The 24,711-nt window shown below is 46.2% G+C and overlaps 1 protein-coding gene across 5 annotated transcripts in view; it reads right to left on the reverse strand.

Annotated features, from left to right (window-relative positions):
- USP37 (ubiquitin specific peptidase 37) overlaps positions 1 to 24,711 on the reverse strand; it is a 118,456-nt gene that overhangs the window by 87,527 nt on the left and 6,218 nt on the right. For 3 of the 5 annotated variants that reach the window (XM_085893256.1, XM_085893255.1, XM_085893253.1), the window contains exon 2: positions 1,530 to 1,713. In XM_085893256.1, coding sequence (XP_085749382.1) covers positions 1,530 to 1,617 — 88 coding nt within the window. In that variant the 5' untranslated portion in view covers positions 1,618 to 1,713. Of the gene's footprint in view, positions 1 to 1,529; positions 1,714 to 20,753; positions 20,898 to 24,711 lie in introns of those variants that run through there. The other 2 variants (XM_085893257.1, XM_085893254.1) reach the window with 1 other exon arrangement.

The following is a 24,711-nucleotide window of genomic DNA, read 5'->3' on the forward strand; positions in this document are numbered from 1 at the left end:
CCGCAAATCCGACAGATTATGAAGGACGAAACTTTTCCGACAACTCTAAACCCCAAAGAGCTGGCAGCGTGGAGGAGCTTCAAAGCTGTGACGGACAACTTCTTGGGGAACGAGCGTGCGGACAACTATGAAGAAATAGTGCAGCAGCTGCTGGAGTCCTTCAGGAAACTTGGCTCCAGGATGTCCCTGAAAATCCATTTCCTACACCAGAACCTGAACTTCTTCCCTGACAACTTGGGAGCAGTCTCGGACGAGCACGGCGAGCGATTCCACCAAGAGATTTCACTCATGGAGACGCGTTACCAAGGGCGGCACAACCCGAACATGATGGGCGATTTCTGCTGGTTCCTGCATCGTGAAACTGACACAGAGCAGCACAAACGCAAAGCCAAATGCCTAAAGTATTTTTAATTACATTCTAGTGGAGTTTTTCTGTAATTTCTATAATTTTGAAGCATTCATGATGAAATAAATGAATAAATGAATTTTTGTAAATTTCATTGAAATCCTGACTTCTAGGCAATGGGAATATTTCTGTTACTGAAAATCCTGACGTGATACAGCAAAACGGTTATGATTTTTGAAATCAGCGTACCCAAATTAGTCTAAATCACTTTACACATCTACAGTAAAAAATTTTTGTTGTTCAGTGTAATTCATTGAATTTAGATGGTGTGGGGATGAAGCCTGCCGACAAGTCACCGAGCAAGTCAATAGCAAGTCTCAGGTCATTATTTTTCTCCAAGAGAAAGTCAAGTTTCAAGTCAAAAATCAAATGCAGAGTTGAATACGAGTTGGTGAGTTGTCAACAACTCTAATTAATATTAAAAAGAAAATAAAAACAATCAATATCAACCACATCAATGGACTAAAAATCCTGCAGGACTGAAGGAACAAAGGTGTACTCAAGTACGCTCTCATCACAGGCAAACTAAATCAATCGACCATAATCAGTGGGTTGCTCAATCACTTACATGCATGTTCATTCAGGGTTCTACAATTTACACGCATAATAAATCAGTGTTTTATCAATTACATACATATTCATGAAGGGTTCTATTGCAAATTCTCATAATTATATATTAAAAAAAAAAACACAAGGTTACATCACTGTAGCCAGAATTGTTTGCAACGGGGTCACAATCCAGGGTTCTTCCTTACGATCTTCATCCTCCTCTTCAACAATGTCGGAAAGTGAAGGGTAGGTGGCTCATAAAGCATGAAAGATGGGCTGGTGGCACGCCCGTTTAAACTGGGAAATTTTTTTGGGGAATTTGTGTCGGTTGGGAGAAATAACTTGCCGGCTCTTCGTTAAAAGACACGCGAGATCTTCAGCGTTCAGCAACAATCAATCATAGTATGCGAGGTCCCAGCCTCTGTCGCACAATCGTGGCTCCAAACACAAAAACAAAAACTCCATTCCACTCCACTCCCATGCGAGTTGCACACTTGCAAACTACAGCGTAGTCCGATTTGGGACGATGCAAAATTGGCCATCTATCATGTCCTCTGTTCATGCTGTACATTACCTGAAAGGTATTTGTGACGGTTCCACACTTGTAATGAACTACAAGAAGAAGCTCCTTGTTTTTTTCCACCACCTCCAAATATCCACATTTCCACTTTGAGGTGGAACAATTGATCGTTAATCGGATCTCTCCAGTCACTTTGGCGGAAGACACTGCCATTTTATCCATGTTTCAAAAACCAAACCTAAAAAAAACAAATGGAGGAATAATCTCAGTGACACAATAATTGTACAAAAGAATTAAACACAAAAGGTCAATTCAAGCATGGAAAAAAAACATTCATTGATCACTGAAGTTAGGAAAGCCACGGGATGGGTCGACGTCAAGGTGGCTCAGTGTCAATACGTGTCAGGTCATGACAGGTTGGGGTCATGGTGGGTGGGTCAGGCCACAGCAGGTCGGGTCAGGTTGGCACGCTGCATCACCAATTAGCAACTGAGTGCATCTATGCACATGGAGGCAAAGAACTAAGATTAGAAAGTGGCCGAGATAGAGATCAAGTTCGGTCCACCTATCTCCCCAATGGCCATTAAAAGCACATAATTGGTGCTCTAATATTGTTATTATATTTACCATAATACAAGTCTATCTCCCGAGACAGTTCAAAAAAATCATTGAAGTGCAGGAAATATCATGCTGTTTACAAGCTCGTTTGACTTCCACACTCCTGAACCGCTAGACGCGATGAGCTGAAAACTGGTTATTTTTCCATGCACGCGAAGCAAAAAGTGGGGTTAAGCAATCGGCTCATGTCCGTCTGTCCAGTTTATGATCGAGGAATAACGTATTTAAATTGAATGTTATATTTTCAAAAGGAATCGGAAGACAAGTTTGCCATTTCACCGCACAGTGTCCAAATCTCGTCCCGACCACGCTTGCGCAGAGAGGAGCGAGATAATATTTTCCCATCTGCCTGCCCTGGCAGTTACACAAAAATGAAAATAAACCAATGTCACCCGCAGGGTGACCCGTATCTTGCCAAAAGGTGATCACGTGTGACTTCTTTAAGGTCACACTGAGGTGAACAGAGCTGCTATCCACCAGGAGCGACTCCTTGAGGAATATCTACCAACGAGAGATTCCGATGAGAATCGTTCTACAGAGTAACCATGAAAAATATGCGTTTGCCTCATAACATCATCAAATGACGTCTCAAGCTTGACATATCTAGAAAGCACTCATCGAGGTGTTCAATTTGAGGTACTACACAATATGGTTCCTAAAACTTGAAAATTTGACCTTGGGGTCAAATGTTTGACCTGAGGTGCTAACCATGAAGGTCAAGGCCAATTGCCACCAAAAATTAATCAGCTGAGCGCCAGACCATGAACTATATTCCCATGAAGTTTGAAGACGATCCGATCAAAATTACTCAAAAAATAAGGGTTTTGTCGACTCCCCTGATTTGCGACAGAATGACCTTGACCTTCAAAATTTTATGTGCTGAAAGGGACCTCTATAGGCCTCTGATATGCGAAGTTACAAAAATTTCCAATGATAACTGTGCTCTGCAGAGTGATTTATGCGCGATTACAGACCAAAAAAAACAAAAAAAAACAAATGAAGGTCAAGGCCAATCGCCACCAAAAATTAATTAGCTGAGCGCCAGACCATGAACTATATTCCCTTGAAGTTTGAAGACGATCCAATCAAAATTACTCAAAAAATACTCCCCTGATTTGCGACAAAGTGACCTTGACCTTCAAAATTTTGTGCACTGAAAGGGACCTCTTTTGGCCTCTGATATGCGAAGTTACAAAAATTTCCAATGATAACTGTGCTCTGCAGAATTTTTTATACGTGATTACAAACAAACAAAAAAAACAAAAAAACATACAAGCTGACTAACATATCTTGCAAAACTTAGTTTTGGCAAGATAATAATTCCAAACAGAAAAACTTACCGTTTTTAAGTTCGTGATAATGGACACATGCAAAAGGCACGAAGAACTAATGTAATGTGTTTAAGAGAGTGATGTAATAGACACTGGGTAAAAACGCCGGTAAAACCTGGAATCAATTTATATTTGCACCTTTAAACATTTATATAAATTGAATTGTATACTTCAACAACGTGGAAATCACTTTCATAATACTTCCAAAACCATATGATAATATATATATATATATATATACACACACACACACACACACACACATATATAGATAGATATATATATATATATATATATATATATATATATATATATATATATATATATATATATATATATATATATATATATATATATATATATATATATATATATATATATAGTCATGCGCCACTTGACGGGGTTACGTTCTGAGAAACGCGTCGTTAAGCGATGTCATCGTTGTGCGAACATCTTTTTTTGTTTGTTTTCGTACATCGTACTTACACAAAACTACACACCTAGGCTATATGGTGTAGCCTATTGCTCCTCGGATACAAACCTGTACAGCATGTTACCGTACTAAATACTGTCGGCAATTGTAACACACATCCAAGAGAGACAGAAGACACGTTAGTTTTACCTTTGTGCTGTTCATGACGGCCATCGGTGTTAGCAGGAGCTCACAATCTCCTCTCGCATCGATTATAGAAAGATGAATAAATAGCGTTTGGATTTTATAAATACATAATCATTGCATCGATGTTATAATTTATTAATGAAGAAACGAGCTCCTGTCAATTGTGATGTATATTTTCGGAACAGTGCGATTGTTTTAATAACATGAAAAGCTTCACCAAAAAGAAACTTGTGTTTTAATTTCGACTGTAACAACGATTTATTTGCGGAATTCTTCAATTCAAAGGTAATTTACTTGCTGGAAGGTAAACGTGGAAACATTGCTTCAGTTTGAAAGCCGATTTCCTTGAATCCCGATTTAGCATGATCCTGTTTTTTCGCGATGACATTTTATGGACCTCAACGATCGTATTATAACGGGGCCACACTGTCGTTTATTATCATTATGAAGTATTATGTACTGTACAGCGTACATAATTGTACGTGATATTTTTATACGACTGGCAGCGCTACGTCAACCACATCACTCGGCGACAGGAATTTTTCAGCTACATTTTTTTTTTTTCAGAGCTGGCAGATCCGTCGTATATGCGATCCGTCGTTAAGCGGCACATGACTGTGTATATATATATATATATATATATATATATATATATATATATATATATATATATATATATATATATATATATATATATATATATATATATATATATATACTTGACGACCCGTGAACCCGTTGGGTTCCTGTTGTGACAGCGGTTGATAAAAAAAAATCATTTAAAAAAAAACAAATATAAAAAAGATAGCTCCAGCGAACTATACCACTGAGGTTGTTTGCATTGATCAAATCCTCCCGAAGAGTACTTGACTTAATCGGGAATTGATTTTTTTAACAATTTTTCCGTTGCCCGATTTTAACGAAACTTGATACTGCACACCGCAGGCGAATGGTGAGTAAGATGGCCGTAAAATTTTTGTGCTATCGTGTACCGTTTTGGCTGTATTTCAGGAACATACATATATGTATGTATACAAGATGAGAGTTTTAGTAATATATATATATATATATATATATATATATACATATACATATCATGAGTGGGCATGGCAGATGAGGGTGTGAAGAAGAGGCCACCTCCATGACCATGTACGATGCCCATTGACATTCTGTTCTATGGTGATCAATCATTCTTCCATCTCGTTACTCAACGTCATCTTATTAGTGCATAAAGGTGGTGTTGAAGACTGCTTCAGTTGCAGTAAACTTATAGATTTTTTAAAAAACTATCTTTAAAATCATTGTTTTATTAAAAATGAAGTACATACTGCATACACATGAACACTGCGCATGATATCCTGTTCTATGAAATCTCTCGTTGTATTAGTGGGGTGCCCAGGAAGGTTTTAGGAGTAAAATAATTAATAGTCCAGGAGGTGCAGGGGAGGGTGAGAGGACCATAATTCTCTACAGATGGAGATGTGTATCGTGTCGCGCCACATAGTAAAGCCGGAATTACAAATCATAAATCAAAAGTGCAGGGATTAACCAATGAGATGTAAATACAGGTTCTTCGCTTTTCATGATGAAATCATTTCAAACATTAACAGTTTAAACCTTTGACAATCATAGACATCACAATTCAAGTTCTCCCCGCCCTCTTCATTCCAATGACAGGTGTGACTCGTACTCATGACCTCTGCCACAGAAGGTGAAGGAGGTGATCTTTTCACCCCTTTCTGTCTGTTTGTGTGCAAGATATCGCAGAAAGTTATGGACGGATATGGATGAAACTTGGTGGACAGGATGGGTGTGTGACAATGATGAACTGATGAGATTTTGGTGAAGATAGGATACGAGAATTATTTAATTTTTAAAGTGATTATTCACAATTGAGAGATCGGGCCAAAAGCAACATAGTACTACTGTACAGCATGATATTTCGAAAATGTATTGGGCCCGATATGTTCTCGTGGATCAGGCATTATGTGGCGTTTGCATGCGCTCTACCGAGTGCCCTTCTCGTTTACATTTGATTTTGTTAAATCCATGATGTAAATGAAGTTCCAGTGAGAGTGTGTGAAAGCCAGGCAAAGGTATAAGGTTCAGAGTGCCATTGTGTTTCGTCATTGTGTGACTCAAAGGTATTAGTGTGTTTGTTGTAGATTCCACTCCACTACTCAAAATCAGTTATTCCTCTGTCACACCACATGGGCAAAAGTATGTGGACACATGCTCGTCCAACATCTCATTCCAAAATCATGGGCATTAATACGGAGTTGGTCTCCCTTTGCTGTGATAACAGTCTCCACTCTTCTGGGAAGGTTTTCCACGAGATGTTGGAGGAACATTGGTGCGGAGATTTGCTTCCATTCAGCCACAAGAGCATCAGTGAGTTCAGGCACTGATGTTGGGCGATTTGGTCTGGCTCGTAGTCGGCGTTCCAATTCACCCCAAAGGTGTTCGATGGGGTTGAGGTCAGGGCTCTGTGCAGGCCAGTCAAGTTCTTACACACTGAACTCGACAAACCATTTCTGTATGGACCTCGCTTTGTACACTGGGCATTGTCATGCTGAAACATGAAAAGGACTTCCCCAAACTGTTGCCACAAAGTTGGAAGCACAGAATCGTCGAGAATGTCATTGTATCCTGTAGCTTTAAGATTACCCTTCACTGGAACAAAGAAAGAGGCCTAGCCCGAACCATGAAAAATAGCCCCCAGACCATTATTCCTCCTCCACCAAACTTTACAGTTGGTACTATGCATTCGGGCAAAAAGCGTTCTCCTGGCATCCGCCAAATCCAGATTCGTCCATCGGACTGCCAGACGGTGAAGCGTGCTTCATCACTCCAGAGAACTCATTTCCACTGCTCCAGAGTCCAACGATGGTGAGCTTTACACCACTCCAGCCGACGCTTGGCATTGCGCATGGTGATCTTAGGCTTGTGTGCGGCTGCTCGGCCATGGAAACCCACTTCATGAAGCTCTTGACGAAGTTTGGAACTCGGTAGTGAGTGTTGCAGTATATATATATAGTCATCCCTCGCTATATTGCGGTTCACCTATCGCACCCCCGGTTCATCGCGGGTTTTCCCTTGGAACCCAACTAATTATTTCTGCGGATTCCCGCGGTATATCGCGGTAATAATATAAAAATATAAATTATTTAAGCAATAAATTATAATGCGTGGCGCTCGACCAGTCACACAACGCACGAGACAAAGACATAGAGCGTGCTATTCATTTCACCTTGGCGCTGATTGGCTGCTGCCCACAAGGCACACTCTCGGGTAGAAGCAAGCAGCATTCGCCAGCATCCTTCAGTTCATCACGTGTCGCTGTCTTGAGTGTTTCGCTTGTGAACTTCGAATATTTTCTACGTTTTTTTTCTCCAAGCCCTACGATGCCGCCCAAACGCCCTGCACCTTCTAAGGCTTCTGGCAAGGAACCGAAGCGCTAGAGGAAGGTCCTGACACTCCAGGAGAAGGTTGAGGTGCTAGATATGCTTCGGGAAGGAAAAAGGTTTGCCGCGGTTGGACGCCATTCCGGTTTGAATGAATCGACCATACGCTACATCAAGAAGAACGAAGCCAACATCAGGAGTACCGTAGCAGTCAGCTACTGCCAAAGAGAAAAAAGGGTTGCAACTGCACGCAACAAGAACATCGTCAGGATGGAATAGGCATTGGCCCTTTGGATCACCGATTGCAGGAAGAAAAACATCCCATTGGACACCAGCACCATCAAGGAGAAGGCCAGAAAACTATCGGCAATTCGCTGGAGTAGCAGGTACCGAAGAAGACGACGACGACGACGACGACGAGGATGACCCCGACGACCCCCAACCAGGACCATCGACAGCACCAGATCCAGCAGCAGATCCCATTGAATTTCAAGCCAGCAAGGGCTGGTTTGACCAATTTCAAAAAAAGATTCAAACTGAAGAGCGTATCGCTGCATGGAGAAGCCGCATCTGCAGACAAAGAAGCCGCCGAGAAGTACCTGGAGACATTCAAGGCGATCATCGAGGAGAAGGGGTACAAGCCAGAACAAGTTTTCAACATGGACGAGACTGGCTTGTTCTGGAAAAAAAATGCCATCCAGAACATTTATCATGAAGGAGGAAGCCCGAGCCCCTGGATTCAAAGCTCAGAAGGACCGATTAACCCTGATAATGTGTGGCAATGCTGCTCGGTTCATGTTGAAGCCAGAGCTAATTTACAAGTCTGCGAACCCCAGGGCCATGAAAAACAAGAATAAAAACCTGCTGCCAGTCCACTGGATGCACAACCCCAAAGCCTGGATTACGAAACTCCTTACTTCCGATTGGTTCCACCAGTGCTTAATCTCTCAAGCCAAAATGTACCTCAGCGACCTCGTAATGGAGTTTAAGGTGCTGCTGCTGATGGACAACGCTGGATGCCACCCACTGGATTTATCCTATGAGGGAGTGCAGATCGAGTTCCTCCTGGCAAACACAACATCCCTCATCCAACCTATGGATTGAGGCGTCATCCGTGCCTTCAAGGCATCATCCGTGCCTTCAAGGCGTCATCCGCACCTTCAAGGCGCTTTACATTCGCAACGCCCTGCAGCACGTCGTAGAGGCCATGGATTCCGACGACAATTTTCTCTGAGGGCGTATTGGCGTGATTTCACGATAGCAACGCGTCTCCAAATAATTCAGAAGGCTCTACAATAAATGAAAAAAGAAACCTTAAACGCCTGTTGGAAGAAGCTGTGGCCAGAATGCGTCCACGAATACAGGGCCTTTTCTTCGGACGAAATTCACCATTCGGCAGTCGATTAGGTGGTCAAGCTGGCGAAGAATTCGACATGACGCACGACGACGTGAATTACCTCATCGAAACCCACTCTGACCCATTAACGGACGAGGATTTGGCTGAGCTTACGAAGTCTGCAAGAGAGGAGGAACAATCTGATCCATCGCAGGAGGACGGCGACGACGACGAAGGCCTATCACTTGAATGCTTAGAAACAATAGTGAGAATGGCCAAAGAACTGCAGGGGATGACTGAAGCATGGGATCCCTCAATGGTTCGGGCGTTGCAATTCAAGAACGCTATTGATGGCGCAATGGAAACCAACAAAACCCTCCTCACAACCATGAAGAAACAACGCCAACAACTGCCCATCACAATGTTTTTCCAACGTTACCGAGTTTAAAATGTGTTTTATTCCATTACTAATATTTTCTGAACATTTTTATGCTTGCAAATGTTTTCTTTATGTGTTTAATTGAGTTCAAAATGAGTTTAAAGACTGTGTGGGGGGTATTTTAGGGCTTAAACTATAAAAAAAGCGTTTTTAGACATTTTTGGGGGAGGCAACCATTCATCGCGGATTTTCACTTATCGTGGGGGGGGGGGGTTGGAACGTAATCCCCGCGATAAACGCGGGACGACTGTATATATATATATATATATATATATATATATATATATATATATATATATATATATATATATATATATATATATATATATATATATATATATATATATACATATACATGCACATACATGTACATATATTAGCGTTGACGGCTCAACTTATGTCGAGCTCATCCTGGCGAGTGGTTAAAGTCCCACGACGTCCCGAGCGGTGAAACTCCTGAAGATATGTTCCAATTAATGGCAGACAACGTGCGCGGGAGTCGTGGAGACACACGAAAACCTAACAGCTTTGAAAACAAGCGGGTATATTTAAGCCTCGTTTTGGGTTAATGGTTTGGGTCGTTTGCTTGGGATCCTAGGTCCCAAGTTCAAATCCTGCTCGTTCGTTGAATTCATACCAGGTGGGGTTGACTCAGCCTGTCATCCTTCCGAAGTCGGCAAAATGAGTACCAGCTTGCTGGGATGATTGAGCCCTTTGAGTATGCTGTGTCGGAGTGGCGACCCGTCCAGGATTGTGCCCTATAACCCAGGAGACTGCTTCGGCAGCACCGACGCTCTGTCCAGAGTATGGTCCTAATGGATGGACGTATGGATGGTTTATTCCCTGATCCAAAACCAATAAAAACCAGAGATGATTGAATCATGAGGAGATGACGGCACAGAGTTATCTCTGCTCGGCAGCCTCAGGAACGGGTGTTTGGGAGGAAACCAAGTGCTTCCCTTTGCGATCAAACTCGAACCCCGGATCTGCAACAAGATATATATATATATATATATATATATATATATATATATATATATATATATATATATATATATATATATATATATATATATATATATATATATATATATATATATATGAGGCCCCGCGAGGAGTGATTTAAGCAACATTTTGTAATGATATTGTTACGGCTGTGGAAATTCGCAGAGCACCATATCAGTCCTTAGATCAGTTATGCCAATAAGTCTGTGTTCAAATAGATTTCCCCAACATTGTATAAAGGGGTTTATTTGTGTCGCCCGGCCTGTGATCTTTGAGGTAGCCGTTTTTCTTTTATCATCGTTATTTTGGACCAACCACAATGCCAACCACCTTCTCTACTACGCCAACCACCAACCACCTTCTCCACCACGCCAACCACCAACCACCTTCACCACGCCAACAACCAACCACCTTCTCCACCACGCCAACAACCAACCACCTTCTCCACCACGCCAACAACCAACCACATTCTCCACCACGCCAACAACCAACCACCTTCTCCACCACGCCAACCACCAACCACCTTCTCCAGCACGCCAACCAACCACCTTCGCCACCACGCCAACCACCAACCACCTTCTCCACCACGCCAACCACCAACCACCTTCTCCACCACGCCAACCACCAACTCCACCACGCCAACCACCAACCACCATCTCCACCACACCAACCACCCTCTCCACGACATCTCACCATCCCTGAATCCACATCTCCCCCAATAGCTCAACACGAACAACATCGCCTCACCTTCATCTCCGAATCGACGCCATCTTTGCGCCAGCCACGAAGAGTCCGCATCGAACGGCATCGCTGCAGGTAGACGCGGGGGTTTGCTCGCCACGCAAGTCGGTGATATCGTGCACGTCCGCTCGCCGCGCAAGTCGGTGATCTTGCGCACGTCCGCTCTGTGCAAGCTTCGTCCGAGATTCGGATCAAGAGAGCGAGAGGGGCGGAGCCAGTGGGGGTCAGTTGAGAGTGCAGAGATCAGATCTCGTCTCTCGGGCCATATAAAAGGGCGAGCGGAGCGACAGTCTGAGGTCAGTCGGTGGAGTGTCTGTCGGGATTCGGAGAGCCTGGAGCCTGAAGCCTGCAGTCGGTGGAGAAGCTGAGGAGAGCGGAGGAGATGTGAGCCGGCCAAGCCTGCTGTGCCGCGCGGATCTGCGTGTTCATGTGCGAGCCGGAGAGAGCTCGCCAACCAGCACCGAATGGTCTGAGGTGATCGGGCTTCGGAACAGTCCGAGCATCGCCGAGGGACGGACGGGTTCTTAAAAAGAGCATGGACCCGTTTGTTCCTCTCAGGCACTGCTGGCTGGGGCTCGAATCACCAGGCCGTGGCCGAGCCGTGGTTACGCTAGCTGCCGTGGGGACGGAACGTCGTGGGTCGCCCCAGCGAGGAAGGTAACCTGCGCGGACTCTTGGAGCTCCTTCGGTCCTCAAAGCTCCAGGTTTATAAAGACCCCGAGAGGTACAGTCTACCCCCTTGTCTTTAAGGGGGTTTTTCCTTGCTTTTCTTTGTATGAAAGTTGTAGCGCCTTATCCGTGAAGTAGAACCTGTATAAGTAAATGTACATAATAAATAGACGGTATTAGCTCTTTCCTTTGCATTGTTTTTGATGGCTGTATAATTGCATATGTGCATGCTTGTATACGTGCCTGCATGAATACCAACTGCATACGTGTGTGAATAAATGTGCTTGTTATTTTGCCAAAACGAAGTTTTGCAAGATATGTTAGTCAGCTTGTATGTTTTTTTTTTGTTTTTTGTTTTTTTTGTCTGTAATCACGTATAAAAAAATTCTGCAGAGCACAGTTATCATTGGAAATTTTTGTAACTTCGCATATCAGAGGCCTATAGAGGTCCCTTTCAGTGCACAAAATTTTGAAGGTCAAGGTCACTTTGGCGCAAATCAGGGGAGTCGACGAAACCCTTATTTTTTGAGTAATTTTGATCGGATCGTCTTCAAACTTCATGGGAATATAGTTCATGGTCTGGTGCTCAGCTGATTAATTTTTGGTGGCGATTGGCCTTGACCTTCATTTGTTTTTTTTTTTTTGTTTGTTTTGTTTTTTTTTTTTGGTCTGTAATCACGTATAAATCACTCTGCAGAGCACAGTTGTCATTGGAAATTTTTGTAACTTCGCATATCAGAGGCCTATAGAGGTCCCTTTCAGCGCATAAAATTTTGAAGGTCAAGGTCAAAGGTCAAGGTCACTTTGTCGCAAATCAGGGGAGTCGACGAAACCCTTATTTTTTGAGTAATTTTGATCGGATAGTCTTCAAACTTCATGGGAATATAGTTCATGGTCTGGCGCTCAGCTGATTAATTTTTGGTGGCGATTGGCCTTGACCTTCATGGTTAGCGCCTGAGGTCAAACATATTTGACCCCAAGGTCAAATTTTCAAGTTTTAGGAACCATATCATGTAGTACCTCAAATTGAACACCTCGATGAGTGCTTTCTAGATATGTCAAGCTTGAGACATTATGATGTCATTTGGTGACGTTATGAGGCAAAAGCATATTTTTCATGGTTACTCTGTAGAACGATTCTCATCGGAATCTCTCGTAGGCAGATATTCCTCAAGGAGTCGCTCCTGGTGGATAGCAGCTCTGTTCACCTCAGTGTGACTTTAAAGAAGTCACACGTGGTCACCTTTTGGCAAGATACGGGTCACCCTGCGGGTGACATTGGTTTTTTTTTTGTTAGTCACTAAAACGTTCACTCGTTATGAGCGTGTTCACTCGAAAGTGTGAACGTTCACACTTTCAATATTGATGGCCTCCACCACTGAGTTCACACTATCTTTGTTGCAGGAATCAGTACAACCATTCAAACAAAACCAACAGAATATCCAAATGCTTCTCGTGGAGAGAAAACCAATCTATTAATACCAATCCTGGCTGGGACCACTTCTACCTTGTTTGAATGTTGATCTGTTCGTCGCGTCATTTTCCCTCCATTGAACTGCCATATTGCATTTCCGAATAATAGCGGGCTTTTTAATAGCCGATAACACTGAACAACAAATTTCAAAAAATTTTTTTTACTGGAGATGTGTAAAGTGATTAAGACTAATTTGGGGACGCTGATTTCAAAAATCATAACCGTTTTGCTGTATCACGTCAGGATTTTCAGGAACAGAAATATTCCCATTGCCTAGAAGTCAGGATTTCAATGAAATTTACATATGTCTTTAACATGTCTATTTCGTACAATTGTTGTTAACTTGTGTTATATTTCTTTCTTTCAGATAAAGATGAGTAGGCGTTCCTGTACCAATCATCCTGACAACTTCTGTTATGTCTGTGGTCGGTATACCAAAAAAGATCAACAGCGAAGTATATCTACAGCAGTGAAAATGAAGGCCGCCTACTTTCACTACTTCGGTGTAAGGTGTGGGACCAAGAACAGAGCTGGGCACCACACATCTGCTGCACAAGCTGTCACACAACCTTGACTCAGTGGTTGGTGGGCAAGCGCGCGAGCATGCCATTTGCGGTGCCCATGATATGGCGTGAGCCGCAGAATCATCATGATGATTGTTATTTCTGCTGCACAAGCATCGCCGGCTTCAACAAGAAGACTAAAGGTCACATCAAGTACGCTGACTGCGTCTCTGCTCGTAAACCTGTGCCTCATGATGACGAGAACCCCGTTCCAACACCTCCAGCTGATCAGAACATAGCTGTAAGCAGTGGTGAAGAGGATGGTGATGATGGACCTTTTGAACCCGACACTCAAGAATCACACCTTCTGAACCAGGGAGACTTAAATGATCTTGTAAGAGATCTCTCGCTGTCAAAGGCGAAGGCAGAGCTGCTTGGATCAAGGCTGCAGCAGTGGAATCTACTTGAACCTAACACCAAGATATCCTTGTTCAGAGCACGTCACAGAGACATGGCTGAGTTCTTTGAGATGGAAGACACGATGACATTCTGCAGTGACATCAACGGTCTGTTGAAAGAACTTGGGTGTGATCACGATCCTGCAGACTGGCGCCTCTTCATCGACTCGGGAAGAACAGCTTGAAGGCTGTTTTGCTCCACAATGGCAACGAGAAACCATCAGTCCCACTGGCTCACGCGCGTTCGGCATGACAGAGACCTATGAGACTATGCGGCAGCTGCTTGATTCCATCAAGTACAATGACTTCAACTGGCACATCTGCGGAGACTTGAAAGTGGTGGCGCTGTTGTTAGGGCTGCAGTCAGGCTACACGAAATACATGTGCTTCCTTTGTCTCTGGGATAGCAGAGACGACAAGAATCACTGGACGAAGAAAGATTGGGAAGAGCGAAAGGAGCATGTACCTGGTCGACACGACGTGAAGCATGTCGCCCTTGTCGACCCAGCCAAGGTTTTCCTTCCACCACTCCACATAAAGCTCGGCTTGATGAAAAGTTTTGTACGGGCAATGGATCTGAATGGGCGTGGGTTTTTCCTCAAGGAAAAGTTTGGCAACACCTTGTCGGAGGCCAAGATCAAGGCTGGTGTCTTTGTTGGACCGCAAATCCGACAGATTATGAAGGGGACGAAACTTTTCCGACAACTCTAAACCCCAAAGAGCTGGCAGCGTGGAGGAGCTTCAAAGCTGTGACGGACAACTTCTTGGGGAACGAGCGCGCGGACAACTATGAAGAAATAGTGCAGCAGCTGCTGGAGTCCTTCAGGAAACTTGGCTCCAGGATGTCCCTGAAAATCCATTTCCTACACCAGCACCTGAACTTCTTCCCTGACAACTTGGGAGCAGTCTCGGACGAGCACGGCGAGCGATTCCACCAAGAGATTTCACTCATGGAGACGCGTTACCAAGGGCGGCACAACCCGAACATGATGGGCGATTTCTGCTGGTTCCTGCATCGTGAAACTGACACAGAGCAGCACAAACGCAAAGCCAAATGCCTAAAGCATTTTTAATTACATTCTAGTGGAGTTTTTCTGTAATTTCGATAATTTTGAAGCATTCATGATGCAATTAATGAATAAATGAATTTTTGTAAATTTCATTGAAATCCTGACTTCTAGGCAATGGGAATATTTCTGTTACTGAAAATCCTGACGTGATACAGCAAAACGGTTATGATTTTTGAAATCAGCGTACCCAAATTAGTCTAAATCACTTTACACATCTCCAGTAAAAAAATTTTGTTGTTCAGTGTAATAGAATCAGGTCCAGCGAGGCCTCGCGATAATACACCGCTTGGTTATCCCAAAACGGAGCGAGCTGCTTAAGCGGGCTCGTGTCCAAGCAGGCCTCGCTGAGGTACAATCTCTCGGTAATGTACCCGCGCGAATAATTAGGTAAATCAATTATTTGGCGATCGGACCCTGTAGAGCAGGAAGAGTGCGGACAAGTTTGTGGTGTGCTTGGAGCACACCCGTGACTGGTTTTCGGCGTTGTTCCGGAAAGTCGCGACTGAATTGCACGTTCGGTGGGCGAAGCGGCCGCGATTCGGTTAAAAGCGGTTGTTTGCAACAATATGATGACGATAGGCTCGGATAGGGTAAGGGTTAAAATAGTGCTATATGGCATTAACTCCAAAATGGTCGATGTGTCCCTTACATCACTCCTCCCCGCAGTACCTCATATGTATATGTATATACTGTTACGAATTCGCACCCGCTGGCGTGCGATCGGCCACGTACCTCCAATGGCAGCCGCGTCGCCCACCAGACACTTTTCACACAGGGGGTTTCACTCCCACTCGGGGTTTCATCCACACACGGGGTCTCTGTCACACAAGCGGTCGCTCTCACACACACCCTTGCACCCACGCTATGTGCGCATTGCAGCACGCATTTCACCACGCTCGTATACACACATCGGGACCTCACTCGTAACCATACTGGGGATTCATGCCACCCCAAAGGTTTCTGGGGCCTCTATACCCCCAAGCTCTCCGTGCACCCGTCAACAGCACTCGCCCCCCCCCCCAACTCCGTGAAGCTCGACCGGACCCACCTGGTCGTGAACCGCTTCAAGGGGGCATATTCCCTCCCCTCGTTCCTGGAGGAGGCTATCCAGTTGCTCGCACCGGGTCTCGAGACATTCCGCGAGCTCGCCCCCATTATCCTCCACCACCTCCGTGTGTGTGTGCTCGTCCTTAACCCCGTCCAATTCACCCTCTATCTCCCGTGTCTCTGCCAACTCAGTCACCTCATCACCCATTACCTCCCTTGTCTCAACGATTATTTCTGCCGTCTCCACGTGTCTTGCTGTACACGTCTCAGTCACCCCCTTTACTTTTCCCCTCTGTGTCACCGTCACTTTCTCCATCACCTTTACGCTTCTCGCCCAACACGTCCCCCGAATTAATGTCTTCACCCGCCTTACAGCCGTTGCACTCCCTCCCAGCTCGTTCGCTCCAGCACGTGGCGGCACCATTTTGAGCTCTACTGCCCACGTTTCACTCCCCGCAATTGCCATTATGCCTGCCTGCAGGCCTCGGCCTATTTGCTGCATCTCACCCCGTATTGTTTTCATTTCGTTCTTCCTTTAGTCTATTTTTCCGTTTATTCCTTCATTCATTCGTTGCATATTCGCATTCTTCTCTATCTTCTATCTTCTCATCCAAACTCTCTCTTCTTCTTGTGTGGTGACTTCAATTGTCATCACGCCAGTTGGCTAGGTGTGGGTACCTCTCTCACCTGCCATGGCACCTCAGCAAAAGCTTTCTGCGACTCATTAGGACTGACTCAATCGGTCAACTTCCCGACCCAAATCTCAACCAATGGTAGTCCATCTCTTCTGGATCTGATTTTGACAAATTTCCCTGACAATATCTGCTGCTCTTCCTTCGCTCCAATCGGTTCTTCTGAACACGTCCTTGTCAAAGTGGAGATCTCTCTGGCTGTTATCAGAGAACCACCTCACCGCCGTCGAGTCTGGCATTTCACTCAAGCCGACTGGCAGGGTCTCCAAGCAGCCATCAAACTTACAGACTGGTCTTCCTATCACTACTTTCTCAAACATCAACTCATCCTGGGAATTCTTTCAAAGAAACTTGCTCTCCCTCATGCACAGATTTATCCCCTCTCGTGTTCAGTTGTCCTATCCTTCCTCCCGCCCTTGGTTTCCTGAAGCTTGTGGCGAGGCAGTTGTCCTGAAACAACTTGCCTTTGCTTCATGGAAAGCAAACCCAACTGAGGGCAATCTCAGTTCCTTCCACAAAGCTCAGAACAAGTGTGTATCTACCCTCAGGAGAGCCAGAAAACAACATCTTTCTCATCTCAAGTCTGAACTCTCAAACCTCTCTCCCTCCTCAAAATCCTGGTGGCATTTAATCAAATCTGTTTCTGGTGTATGTTCCCCCTCCATCCCCTCCCTTACCTCAAATGGCCGCACTGCTGATACCACACGTGATAAAGCTGAATGTCTAAACTCGGTGTTTGCAGCTAAATCTTGTGTTCTAAACCCATCACTTTCTCTACCCACTTTACCCAGTCGCACCCAACTGTCCCTGGACTCTGTATCCTTTTCTCCTGACAAGGTGGAGAGCTTGCTTTCAAACCTCGAGTCAGATTCTGCAACCGGTCCAGACGGCATCAGCCCACGTGTCCTCAAAGCCTGCTCTTCTGCTCTTGCTCACCCTCTCTCTGTTCTATTCACCTTCTCATTTGCCCAAGGTCATCTGCCATCTGCTTGGAAATCTGCTAACATCACTGCCCTGCATAAAAAAGGTGCAAAAACAGATCCCTGTAACTACAGACCAATCACCCTTCTCCCAATCATCAGCAAGGTTATGGAATCCATCATCGCTTCAGACATGAAATCCTTCCTCTTCTCCAATGGCTTGATTTCCAATCATCAATTTGGTTTCAGACCAGGTCACTCTACCCTGGATATGCTGCTTCTGCTCTCCCATCAATGGATGGAGGTCCTCAATGCCAGACAGGAAATCCGAGCCGTATCCCTGGACATATCACGTGCTTTTGACACAGTCTGGCACCCTGCACTACTCACCAAACTCTCTTCCCATGGTATTCAAGACCATCTCCACTCATGGCTCTTAGACTTCCTCTCCTGTCGCAGTCAACGTGTGGCCCTAAATGGAGTTCTTTCATCCCCTCTTCCTGTGCAGGCTGGAGTTCCTCAAGGTAGCGTTCTGGGCCCTGTTCTTTTTCTGGTCTTCATCAATGATCTCTCCGACTCTCTGGAAAATCCTCTATTTCTCTTTGCCGACGACTCCACCCTCTGCCGTACCATCTGTCATCCCTCAGACCGGCAAGCAGCAGCTTCTTCGCTCACTGCAGATCTGGATAAAATCACAAACTGGTCCAACACGTGGAACATGTCTTTCAATCCAGACAAATCTCACACTCTCACTATGTCTCTTCAAAAGGACCGTTTAGAAAAACCCCCCATCGACTTTCTCAACAATCCTCTGGAAGAAGTCTTTTCTTTCAAGCTTCTGGGTCTCACTATCTGCCATGACCTTTCCTGGGAAAGTCACATTTCCAACCTCGCCTCAAAAGAATCCTCCGTCGTGCAAAGTCCTTCCTCGGCCCTCTTGAACTCCTGACCACTTACAAAGCTTTTGTCCGTAGCCTGATGGAGTACTGCTCTCCCCTCTGGGCTGGTGCTCCTGCCTCCCACCTTTCTCGGCTTCACGCTGTCGAAACCAGGGCTTTTAAGATCATTGGCATCTCCCGCAATGAAGCTGAGTCTTTGGGCCTCTCACTCAATCACCGCAGGTTGGTCGGTGGTCTTTCTGTCTTCTACCGACTCCTCTCCAGCCTTGCCCCCCCCTGCACTCTCTGCAATTTGTCCCCACCACATTTCCACAGGGCGCTCAAGGTCCGCCAACAACCCCGTTCTGGTAAAACTACCAAAATCACGAATCACTGCTCATCTTCACTCTTTCATTCCTCTTTTTTCCCGCCTTTGGAATAAACTTCCTCACTCTATTCTTTCCCATTCTTCCCTCCAGGCTTTCAAAACAGCTGTTCACCACCACCTCTTATCTTCCCCCATCCAAATCCTCGATCTTTTCTACCCCCGATAATCCACCCAAGCCCACTTCCTTCAATTCCCCTGCTTTCCTTCCTGAAAGTCCCTGTAATGTCCATCTTCTCTTCGCCATGTTCCCTGTCCCATCCCCATCTCTCTTCCTTCCACAGTTCACCTAATGTGTCTGTTCCCCACTGTTTTGTCCCTTCCACTCCCGCCCCTCTTGTCTCATGCCCCCTTGCTGTGAGTTGTGTGTTAGCTCTCATACGAGCTTCGACAAGGTATACAAAAAAAAAAAATTCATTTTGTTATTCATCCTGCACGCGTTTGTTTTTATTTCATTCGTGTTTGTTTCCATTTTGCTGTTTAGTCCGTTATTCATTTCCGCCAACATTGCAAACAACTGGGCCATGTCGAGTGCACTCGGCTGAGCCGACTCAGCAAAGAACGGGGGGGGGGGGGGTTGGCGGAGGAGCGGAGGGGGATGTCATCCATCGCGGACTGTGCCGCCGCACCAATTTCGGGATCTGGGTTCGTTTGGATGGGGAATTCATCCTGCACGGAAATGTCCTGCTCGGGGATTCCGTCCTGGACCATGGATTCTACCATTACTAAATCCCTTTCTCATACCCCCGGCACCCGTTCGCCTTGAAAAGCCATATTATTTTGTGGAATTTTTTTTTTTTTTTAAATCGCTCGAATTTGATGGGAACGGGGGGGGGGGGTCGCTTCGCGCACCCCTGGGCCGATTCCCGCAAATTTAGTTTGGAGACGGGAGAGTTTGTATCCCACTACTGACACCAGCGTTACGAATTCATGCCGCCGGTGTGCGATCGGCCGCGTACCTCTAATGGCAGCCGCATCGCCCACTGGACAGATAATTCAGTCGTGACCCTCCTGGAACTATCACCAGAAACCAGTCACGGGTGAGGGGTTTAACCTCACCACAGCCCAGTCCGCATTCTACCCGCGCGAAATAGGGTTACTCGCCGAATATCGAAATACCTAAGTACTCGCGCGGGTAACCTACCGAGGGGCCATACCTTGCCGCGGGTCGGCTTGGGACACGAACTACTTAAGTGGTCCGTTCCGTTCTGCAGCGATAACCGAGCGGGAATTATCGTCGACCTCGACGGATCCGATTCTCTTTACCGGGTGTTTACAACCCAGCTAATTATTCCACGATGCAAGATGGCATTTCCAATGGGGGAATGAGGACGCAACGAACGGGATACATTTCACATAAGCACATTTTTTATAACATACACGTATTCAGAAGCAAGGCAGTCATGCAATGTTTAAGAAACAAATAGAAAGCGTTACCACCGAATACGAGCAATGTAAAGTCACTTACACAGGTCTACTAAAAGGGACACAGCGCCACAGCAGTCATACAAAAGCAAAAGAAAGACCTCCCCATAGGCAGGGAGTTAGACAGGGTCCACGGACCTTTATGGCCGTGAGCCTTGGCTGACCGAATAGGCACACGAGACCGATGCAGGTTACCTGCCCCCCCCCCCTCGGTGGTCGGCGAGTCGTGACGCCCTGTCCCCACAGTAGCTAGCATGGCCGCACCTGATTCCGGGCCTCCCGCGTGGCCGGCAAGCTCTCTCCGACGCTCCTCGCCCAGATGCGCAGGTTCGCACCACACAGCCGGCAAAGCTGCGCCTTCAGTCCACGTCTCTGATGCGTCGCCCGGACTCGTCACCGGCCCGCACCTCCAACAACAGGTCGCTCCACAGGACCACCGGGAGACAGGGGAAGAAATCACGCACCACAGGGAGAACGCTGGAGCATGAACTAAGAAGAAGAGAGAAGCCCCAAGAGGTAGGTGGACGAGCACCAACGAGACAGAGAGAGATATAGATATAGATATAGATATAGATATAGATATAGATATAGATATAGATATAGATATAGATATAGATATAGATATAGATATAGATATAGATATAGATATAGATATAGATATAGATATAGATATAGATATAGAGATAGAGATAGAGATAGAGATAGAGATAGAGATAGAGATAGAGATAGAGATAGAGATAGAGATAGAGATAGAGATGAGCCTCGCGTGCGGTCTGCCTGAAATAGCGCGGGGCTCTGCCCTTCGCTCCACCCCATTTTCGGCTCCACCTTCTTTTGAGAAGCTTTTTCCAAAGAGGGGTACCTCCCCTTTTCCGCCCCACGCCGTGCATCCACCAATCGGGAGCGAGCGCCTCGCCGCTTCTCGTGCCAGCCTTCGCGCTGCAGAGGGGTGCGAAAACCCACGCATTAGCGCAGGTTTCCTTGTCTGCGTTTTCACTCCGCGTGTTCGGACACTTTTTGGTGTGAAAAGGGTCGTAGCGTGCTCCGTCGGTCCAAAATAACGATAGAGAAAGAAAACACTATCTCAAAGAGTCGCAGCCCGGTGAACACGAAGAAATCCCGGTGAACACGAAGAATACCCTCGAAACAACGGTGGGGAAACCTAACACCAACTTAGCGGCATAAACTAATCTGAGGAACCTTTATGGTGTTCTGCAAATTTCCACAGCCGTAACAATATATGTATGTATATATACATATATACATATATATATATACATATATACATATATATATATATATATATACATATATATATATCTTCTTCTTCTTCTTTCGGCTGCTCCCGTTAAGGGTCGCCACAGCGGATCATCCGTATGATCCGCATAGTGATTTGGCACATGTTTTACGCCGGATGCCCTTCCTGACGCAACCCTGGTCGCCTCTTACGACACAGGGATATGGTACACCTATTTTAACCGGGGTATACACCGGCCCAGTATACTGGTACTCATTTCGCCGACCTCGGAAGGATGACAGGCTGAGTCAACCCCCCTGGTTTATTAATTCAGTGGCCTAACGGGGCTTGAACTCAGGACCTTTTTGGATCCCAAACAGCTGCCCTAACCACTGCACCAACACCAGGCATTATATATATATTTATTTTTATATATATATATATATATATATATATATATATATATATATATATATATATATATATATATATATATATATATATATATATATATATATATATATATATATATATATACATATATATATATATATATATACATATTGTTGTGGTTGAGGAAATTCGTAAACCACCATTCAGGTCCCGTAGGTGAGATATCTCTAAGTACATGTGTAGTTAGCCCCAAACCCGTTTTTTAGAGGGAATAAATGTGATTCATTCGGGCTGCGACCCTTTAAGATAGCCGTTTTTCTGTTCTATCTTTATTTTGAACCAACCACGTCTCAACCGCAATCACACAACAACCACCAACCGCAACGCCGCTCCACAACAACAACGCCAACAGCCACGACCTTTACCTTCACAGCACACCATCCCGCAACCATCGCATCACCGCCATTCCAAGCGTCACCGTGGCCAGGGACCGCCACTTTAGACCCTCCACCACCTTCGCCTCTCCTTCTGCGGCCATTCCCGCACCGCTTGTGGGCACCAAGCGTCAGGCTGTCCTGGACTCGTACAGGGCGCACGCCGAGCAGCGGGTGCAAAAAGCGGCCTTTCCGAGGAGAAGTCGGATCAGGAATGATACACGCCCACTTCTGATCCATCCTATCAGCAAGCGCGGGGCGATCTGGCCCCGCCTCCAGGCGCGTCAGAGTAGAATCGATATATGCAAATTCGTGGATCAGGGGAGGTTCACGCCCACTTTTCCTCCGTCCAATGGGCGAGCGTGGCTCCGCCCCCGAGCTCATCCTGATCCGGAAATTTGCATATGGGTTCTCCTGCCGTACTATAAAGCGCCGAGCGCGGGGCGAATTCAGTGAGTTTTGGGCTCGGGCGAGTTGGAGAGGTGTGGCGGCGGCGGCGGAGTGTGGCAGCAGCAGTCAAGACGGGTCTGGAGGAGAGTCGGTCTGTCGGGGTTCGGAGTCTGTCGGGGAGCTGCAGAGAGGGGAAGCCGGGAGCGCGGTCGAGGTCGCAGTGGAGTCGCTCGTCGCGGGACCCAAGCAAGCCAGCTATCCTCTTTCCCCAGAGCATCAACAATTCCTCCCTTTCCCCCCCCCACGTGCTGAGATAGTGCGGAAAGGGGGCCCCGTTCCCACCCCATTCCAAGCAGTGCCAACAAAACCTGCGGAGGAGCGCGGAGTCGGGGCACCGCCGCCACATTTGCGGCTCATCACAAGACGGGTAGGCTCCACCCGGTCTCGCGCCCACAGGCCCCGTCTGTCCCCTTGTCGTTGAGGGTGGCCCTTTTCTTTTGCTTTTGAGTATATGTGTTGTCGGCGCCGTCTGTGAAGTAAAACTGTGTAAGTGTTGCCGTGTGCTCACGTAGTCGGTCGTAGATCTGCATTGATGTGTTTCTTTTGTTGCAATTGCTTTTGGTGCATAATTGTTGTAATTGTATATGTGTGCTTTCCGTGTGCCGCGGAATAAATGTGCCTCATGTTGAACTGTTTTTCCCGTTTCGCTTCGTCTTTTCTTTAATTGAATCTCCATCTTACTTCACGTAAAGGGTTGGTAGTGGGCTAAATACGCCCGATAATTAATCGGAACCGTCGAGGCCGACGTTAACACCGCTCGGTTATCCCGATAGTACGGAACGGGTCGCTTAAAGTGGCCCGTGTCCGAAGTCGACCTGCGGCGAGGTGCGATCGCCCGGTCTACCCTCCGTGTGGGTACTTAGGTAGGTCGAATTTGGCGAACAACCCTATCCCACGCGGGGGGCCGATTGGCACGATCGTGGTGAGGCCGAAAGGCCCACCCGTGACTTGTTCCCGGCATTAGTCCGAGAGGGTCACGACAGAATTGTCCGTCCGGTGGGCGACATGCCGCGATTCGAGTTACGTGGCCGCTCGCACGCCGGCGGGCGCGAATTCGCAACACTGGTGTCAGGTCGTGGGACACAAACCCATCCCCCTCCTCGCGGCACTGGTGTCAGAGAGCGGGAAAACAGGCTCTCCTGTCTCCAGCTAAATTCACGGGAATCGGTCCAGGGGTGAGAGGAGCGACCCCCCGATTCCCTCCAAATTACAAGCGATTTAAATTAACCCTTTACGAGAGATAAGATGGCGTCTCAAGGCGAGCAGGAGCAGGGGGTATTAGAAATGGATTTAGAATGTGTAGAATCCATGGTCCAGGATGAAATCCCCGTGCAGGAAATGTTGGTTGTGCAGGAACACGAACTCCCCCAACTGAACCCAGAGCCCGAAATAAGCGTGGCGGCGGCCGCGGTGTATGACACCTCCCCTCCCCCTCTCCGCCAAAACCCCCCAATCCTTGCCGAAACGGCTCACCTGAGTGCATCCGACATGGCCCAGCTATTCGCCATGTTGACAGAAATACAAACAGCTGCACGACAGTTGAGAAACGAAATGAGAGGCATGGACGAAAAAATAGATACGAATGCCCAACAGATGGAAAACAAAATGGATGGAGACACGAACAGAACGAAAGAGATGCAGGGTGAGATGCGACAAATGGGCCAATGTCTGCAGGCGGGCATAATGACGACGCCACGTGTGGGAACGA

The sequence above is a fragment of the Eptatretus burgeri genome, chromosome 8 (genome assembly GCF_056783735.1).
Source record: "Eptatretus burgeri isolate ZD-2024b chromosome 8, Ebu_testis_v1, whole genome shotgun sequence".
Lineage (NCBI taxonomy): Eukaryota > Metazoa > Chordata > Myxini > Myxiniformes > Myxinidae > Eptatretus > Eptatretus burgeri.